At 40.6% G+C, this 7,678-nt stretch overlaps 1 protein-coding gene across 1 annotated transcript; it reads right to left on the reverse strand.

The window, feature by feature from the left end:
* Window positions 1–3,963: 3,963 nt before the first annotated feature.
* On the reverse strand, window positions 3,964–6,767 carry guca1b (guanylate cyclase activator 1B). Its single transcript, XM_061735457.1, has 4 exons — window positions 6,302–6,767; window positions 5,658–5,807; window positions 5,348–5,462; window positions 3,964–4,441 (listed from the first exon to the last, which is right to left on the reverse strand). Exons 1-4 carry the CDS (start codon window positions 6,503–6,505, stop codon window positions 4,305–4,307), a joined length of 606 nt encoding a protein of 201 aa, XP_061591441.1. The 5' UTR covers window positions 6,506–6,767; the 3' UTR covers window positions 3,964–4,304.
* Between the last annotated feature and the right edge of the window lie 911 nt (window positions 6,768–7,678).

A 7,678-nucleotide genomic window follows, 5' to 3' on the forward strand; every position in this document is an offset into this window, starting at 1 on the left:
CCTCAGGTGGAGGAGTTCAAGTATCTCGGGATCTTGTTCACGAGTGAGGGAACAATGGAGCGTGAGATTGACAGGCGGATCGGTGCAGCGTCCGCAGTAATGCGGTCGATGTACTGGACCGTCGTGGTAAAGAGGGAGCTGAGTCGAAAGGCGAAGCTCTCGATTTACCGGTCAATCTACGCCCCTACCCTCACCTATGGTCATGAACTTTGGGTAGTGACCGAAAGGACAAGATCGCGGATACAAGCGGCCGAGATGGGTTTCCTCCGCAGGGTGGCTGGACGCTCCCTTAGAGATAGGGTGAGGAGTTCGGTCACCCGGGAGGAGCTCGGAGTCGAGCCGCTACTCATCCACATTGAGAGGAGTCAGCTGAGGTGGCTTGGGCATCTGTACCGGATGCCTCCTGGACGCCTCCCTAGGGAGGTGTTCCAGGCATGTCCCACCGGGAGGAGACCCCGGGGAAGACCCAGGACACGCTGGAGAGACTATGTCTCTCGGCTGGCCTGGGAACGCCTCGGACTCCCCCCGGAAGAGCTGGAGGAGGTGTCTGGGGTGAGGGAAGTCTGGGCATCCCTGCTGAGGCTGCTGCCCCTGCGACCCGGTAACGGATAAAGCGGGAGAAGATGAGTGAATGAGTGAGTAAATTATATTCAATTCAATTCAATTCAATTTTATTTATACAGTGTCTAATACAACAGTTGTTATCTCTAGACCAGGGGTCGGCAACCCAAAATGTTGAAAGAGCCATATTGGACCAAAAAGGCAAAAAACAAATATGTCTGGAGCCGCAAAAAATGAAAAGTCTTGTATAAACCTTAGAATGAAGGCAACACATGCTGGGGGAGGATTTTCTTTTTTCATTATGTACTTCGAGAAAAAAGTCAAAATGTCATGAAAAAAGTCAAAATTTCGAGAAAAAAGTCAAAATGTCAAGATTAATGTTGAAATACAATCTTGAGAAAAAAGTCAAAATGTCGAGAAAAAAGTCAAAATGTTGAGAAAAAAGTCACAATTTTGAGAAAAAAGTCAAAATGTTGAGAAAAAACTCGAAATGTCGAAAAAAAAGTCAAAATTTCGAGAAAAAAGACAAAATGTCGAAAAAAAAGTCAAGATTTCGAGAAAAAAAGTCCAAATGTCGAGAAAAAAGTCAAAATTTTGAGAAAAAAGTCAAATTGTCGAGATTAAAAAGGAAAGGAAAAAGGAAGAAAAAAGAGAAAAAAAGAAGCAGAAAAAAATAAGAAAAAAGAAAATGAAAAGGAAAAAAGAAAAAAGAAGAAAAAAGGGAAAAAAAGGTCAAACATTTTTGAAAAAGCTCCAGGAGCCACTAGGGCGGCGCTAAAGAGCCGCATGCGGCTCTAGAGCCACGGGTTGCCGACCCCTGCTCTAGACGCTTTCCAGAGATCCAGAACATGAACATAAACATAAACATAAACCCCGAGCAATTATTATATAAACAATGGCAAGTAGGCGGAAGCAGCAACAGCAGACATCCACGTAGGCAGGTGGAAGCAGCAACGGGATGACCGGGGATGGGGGGGGGGCGGGAACACAGGCCAGAACGCAGCTCCCGAGGCTCCAGCCTGCAAACATGCACAAAAGAGAAAAAAAGGGGGGCCGGCACAAGAAACTACAGGAACGATGGACAAAAATGATAGCTATGAGATATTCATAATAAATAAAAATGGTAATGGAGAAGAGAGGCAGGGAAAAGGAGAGGAGAAGAAGGGTGAGAGGCACCGCCCAGCGGATCATGTCGGTGCCCCCTGCAGCATAAGCCTATAGCAGCATATCTACCGCGAAGCTATAATTGAGACTAACTATTATAGTCTTGTTCTATAGCTGCAACTATGACTACTGACTCTAACACACTAGAGTTTACACTACCTAGAGATTTACCAACACCAGCTAGAGGTTTACTGAACACTAACTATAGGCTTTACTAAAGAGAAAGGTTTTAAGTTTAGTTTTAAAGGTGGAGGTGGTGTCAGCCTCCTTAACCCAGATTGGAAGTTGGTTCCAAAGTAATGGTGCCTGATAGCAGAACGCCCGCCCTCCAAATCTACATTTAGATACTCCAGGGACTACGAGTAAACCTGCACCCTGGGAGCGGAGAGCTCTGCCAGGAACATAAGGCACTATCAAATCTTGTAAATACTGCGGAGCTAAGCTGTTTTGGGCTTTATATGCAAGTAATAAAATTTTAAATTGAATTCTGAATTTTACAGGTAGCCAATGGAGCGACGCTAACACTGGAGAGACGTGGTCTCTCCTGCTGATTCCTGTCAGCACTCGTGCTGCTGCATTCTGGATCAGCTGGAGCCTATTCAGCAAATTACTTGGACATCCTGCTAACAACACATTACAGTAATCCAGTCTAGAAGATACAAACGCATTAACTAGTTTTTCTGCATCACTCTGCGAGAGGATTTTCCTAATTTTTGCAATATTACGGAGATGGAAAAACGCTATTTTACAAACCTGATTAACATATGGTTTAAACGACAAATCCTGATCGAAAACAACACCAAGGTTTCTCACAGTTGCACTGGAAGCCATCGCAACACCATCTAATCCCTTCCTAAGATGCTCTGGACCAAGAATGATAACCTCTGTTTTATCTGAATTTAGAAGCAAGACATTTCTGGACATCCAGTCCTTGATGTCCCTAAAACATGCCTGAACGGTTCTGTTTCATCCGGCTTCATAGACAAATAGAGCTGCGTATCATCAGCATAGCAATGAAAGTGTATGCCGTGATTCTGGATTATACTTCCCAACGGCTGCATGTATAAACTGAACAAGATTGGCCTTAGCACTGAACCCTGCGGAACACCATAACAGACCCTTGACTGTTCTGAAGAAACCTCATGTACATGAACAAACTGGAACCTGTCAGATAGATATGATTTAAACCAACGTAGAGCTGTCCCTTTAATCCCAACAACATGCTCTAACCTGTGCAGTAAGATGCCATGATCTATAGTGTCAAAAGCAGCACTGAGGTCCAGTAGAACCAGTATGGACACTAATCCCTTATCTGAGGCCATAAGGAGGTCACTCGTGACTCGAACCAGTGCTGTCTCTGTGCTATGATGCATTCTGAACCCTGACTGAAAGACTTCAAACAGATAATTTCTATACAAATAGTAACATAACTGGCTTGAAACGGCCTTTTCCAGAATTTTAGATACAAATGGAAGGTTAGAAATTGGCCTATAATTAGCTAAGGTGTCTGGGTCAAGAGAAGGTTTTTTTAAGTAAAGGTTTGATTACTGCCACTTTGAAAACCTGTGGTACATATCATAAGCTTAGGGATAGGTTGATTTGGTCCAGTATTGTCGCACCAATAAGAGAAATTATTTTTTTGAATAGTCGAGTCGGGATGGGGTCTAACATACATGTGGTAGACTTAGCTCTATTGACGAGTGAAGTCAGCTCAGGGAGGTCTATAGGATCAAAACAGTCTAGAGTCAAGTCAGAGCCTAGGGAAGTCGCTAAAGCTGAAGAAACGCCCACAACCAGCTGGTTGATTTCTTCTCTAATTCTCGTGATTTTACTGTTAAAGCTCATAAAGTATTCACTACTGAGAGCTGCAGGAATGCACGGCTCAACAGAGTTGTGACTCTTTGTCAGCCTGGCTACAGTGCTGAACAGAAAACGTGGGTTACTTTTGTTATCCTCTATCAACGTTGAATAATAAGCTGTTCTGGCTTTGCGAATGGCTTTTTTTATATACTATTAGAATATCTTTCCATTCACGATAGAAGTCTACAGACTTAAAAGAGTGCCACTTCCTTTCCATTTTACGCACGTTTTGTTTCAACATGCGAATATCTGAATTGTACCAGGGAGTTAATATTTAATATTCATCATTAAAGATGACATTTTCCTTTCCAGGAGTATACATAAATGCATCTACAATTGTCCGTAAAGTAAAAGAAAAGAAGGAGAAGGAAACTTTATTGAAGTGTCTTTATTGAGGAAAGAAAATACAATGAGTGCTTTATTGTTGCAGCATCTGTAAAACCCAAATAGCTAAGCAATACTAGATCATCACGGATAAGCAGTACATAAGGCCAAGACTACTGTTGGTTGTTTGCTTCATAGTTTGATTGAATAAGGAACGTTTAAGAAAACACGGCCAGTTTACAAGCAAATGAGTTTTGTTTAAGACATCTCAATCCTGAATGACATAATTACCTTCAATGTCAGAGTGACGTATTAAACACATATGTACAAAATTACACAGTGAATGGTCACACATTAAAAGTGTGAGCAACAGCCTGACAGTCCATGTTCCAGCCTTATAAGGCTTCGTCTTCGTCAGCGCTGCGTCTTCGCTCATTGATCCAGTCCCCGGGGTTGACATCCATCTGCAGCATCTTCATTACCCACTTGTCCCTCCGTGCTCCGTCGATGAACTCGTCCAGCGAGAGCTCCCCTGAATGACGGAGGATGGTTTTGACCAAATTAATTTTCCATTCCTAAATTCACCATTTGAACATGTCTGTACACCTGCAACTGTCTTTCTCTTAACTTTACATGAGCAACTTTAGGGGTGGGCAAAAATATCGATATGGCAATATATCGCGATACTTTTCCAGCCGATTCAATATCGATATTCAAAATTTGAATATCGATTTTTTATTTTTTATTTATTTATTTATTTTTTATCCCCGATTTCTTTCCCATTATTTCACCCAGTGCTCCTACCTAAGTGACAGTCCTGGGCATTGCCACTCTCTACCAACCCTGGGAGGGCCCTGCACTGAGCTCAGGTTTTATTTCACGTTTTATTTCATTTTATAATTTATTCTTTATATAACACAATTGCCTGTCCTTAAAAAATGAAAAATAATGGACAGAGGTTTATTTATTTATGGATTTATATCTATACTGACTGATCACTGTGCCTGTCCTTGGTTTTAGTACCCATCTTTCTTGTGTTTATTATCATTTGCCACATAATTAAAGCAACCTCATACTAAATTTACTGTTAATTTCATATGATGTAAATAATATGAAAAACATATACAAATATGTTGTAACTTTAGCTTGTATAGTTATAATAAAACATTGTTTTGACTCAGTTTGTCCCATGAATTGTCACTATAATCTGATGAACGTGCAACTCGAATTTTAAGATCCATCACTATCATCTGATGTACATATATACAACTTGGATTTTAAGATGTGTAATGCATTTTTAAATTTTTCGGTGAACTATGTAGAATATAATAATCGGGATATCGCAATGTGTATCGTATCGTGGCTCAAGTATCGTGATGCGTATCGCATCGTGAGGTCCTTCCCAATACCCACCCCTAAGCAACATAGACCATCTCACCATCTCCATTTTCATCAACCAGCTCAAATATTCGATCCACCACTTGGTCCGGCGTAAGCAGATTACATTCGTCATCCAGCTCCCCATGACAGGCTTTCTTCAGCCGATAAATAGACTGTCAGAGTGACAGGGAAGGGTGTTACAATGACTTTGTACAAATTTCAAATAATCAAAGTCTACTAATTTATTTCAAATTATCTAAGATCTTAACTAAACAACTATCCTAAATTTCCTTCAGGATCAATAAAGTATCCATCCATATATCTACCTATCTATGGGCATGTGAATTTGATAAAATGCAGACGATTACCTCCACAATTTCAAGAAGTTCTGTCTTGTCGATGCATCCACTTCCATCTTTATCATACATTTTGAACGTCCACTTAAGCTTATGTTCCAACTTTCCTCTAAGAACTAAGTTCAAAGCTGCCACATACTCCAGGAAATCGATGGTGTTGTCCTATGGACAAAAAAGAGGACAAATGAAAATCTCATGAAGCCTTCACTTCATTCAATTTGGAGCTATAAGTTTCTTTAGTTTGACTTACAAAAATCTATTCTGCAATTTGAAGAAAACAACTTATCTCTATTAATCGAATGAATGGGATTTGATCGAATCAAAAATGTGACAAAAAGTCTTTCCCACAATTGGAAGTTATGTATTCAGAATTCCTGTTTTGTTGAGCAGTAATAACAGGCATATGTAATTTGGACATTTCAGAGGGTAGAACGTGTTACATTTTTGTCCTTTTGCCTGATTGAACTATAAATTACTATCCAACATGGTTGTAATTGAATTCTTTACCATCAAATGATAACTGCCGTGGGGAATAAGTGTAAAATGGGCTTACTCTGGAACATACTTGTGTCAGATTTAAGCTGTATCAATGCATAAACACAACAAAAGACAATTTTCAAGTTTCTTACTCTCATGCAAGATACTTTTATACTTACGCCATTCTTGTCAAAGGCTCGGAACATGTTTTCTATGTAGTCTGCAGCCTCCTTGTTATCGGTGACACCAAAGAAACCCTTGAACTCGTGCATGAACAGTGTTCCACTTGGGCATTCCACCACAAATTTTTTGTACCATTCCTGCAGCTCTGCCACATCGATTTCCTTGTCCGGGTCACTCTCCTCGCTCAGGCGCTGACCCATAACGGAAACGTTTAGTGGATCTCCCCTGACAATAAAATGTCCTCTTGCATTACATGAACCTGTTTGACCTGGTTAACTCTTTTTTTAGTTAACCAGGTTAAAAGTTGGTGTCCAGTCAAAAAGGAAAAGAATATGTATGTTTGTATTATTCAGCAAAAAAAAGAAAGAAAAGTAAATTAATCAATAAGGCATGGGAGTCTATATAAGCAGAACTGTAATTAGAGTCTCTATAATGGGAAATCCCATCTGAAAGTGAGGATGAGACACAGACTGCTACGGATCACATGCTCAGGGATTAGTAATAACGACCTGTCAAAATCAATTAGTTAACACACATCATAACAGGATTCCCTTTGTGGGATTGCTTTTGCTGATACTAAACAAGGAAAGTTGCACGTACTGTACACCAGCTGTGCTGGAACTCCCTAGAAAGGGTTTAGGGTCCTGCATTTATGCATGGAAATAAACTCCTTAGGCAAGTAAAAGTAAAACACGCTGAGGTAAAGCAAGGATCACAGTTGGTGTACGGTATTCTGTGATAATAACTAGTTGGCCAATTACAAAGCTACAGTTTTCTCACTCATACTTTTAAATGTGTAATATGCAAGGTGGATATGTTTTATGTGCACCCAAGAGAATTCTGATCAGTTATGGTCTGGACAAAGCACATGTCAGGTTGCCCTGGAGTGCCTGGTACTGGGATGTTAGAAATAGATCCATTTGGCCCTACGTGGTACTCCTGAAAGATGCCATCAGGTCCTATTAGATTAGTACCTGGAGAGTTTGGAGAGCAAATTAACACCTCAGATTCTTCTTGTGTCTGTTGAGCACTTCCTTAAGGGGCCCAGTGCTGATTGGCTGAGGGAGGCAGCTACTGTAGGGGAATTACATCGTCATGTCGGGGAGTGGGATTGGTTTTCAGTAACTTTTAGGTAGGCGCTAAGCGCCAAAATACAATTCATGTGACTGCCAGGATGCAAGTTTTCCAAGAACATGGAAGAACATTGAGTTTTAACTCAGAGGTGAAAATGTTGTTTTAGCAGTGTAGATGTAAACACACATTTTTTTCAGGTTACTCACACTTGATAAGAGGGGAAACACAATATGATTGCCTCTTTGTGTATGTATTTATGTTCCAGACTGGTCTGATGAGTCATTCAGTTCAGGTATTCG

This window comes from Cololabis saira, chromosome 12, assembly GCF_033807715.1.
Source record: "Cololabis saira isolate AMF1-May2022 chromosome 12, fColSai1.1, whole genome shotgun sequence".
Lineage (NCBI taxonomy): Eukaryota > Metazoa > Chordata > Actinopteri > Beloniformes > Belonidae > Cololabis > Cololabis saira.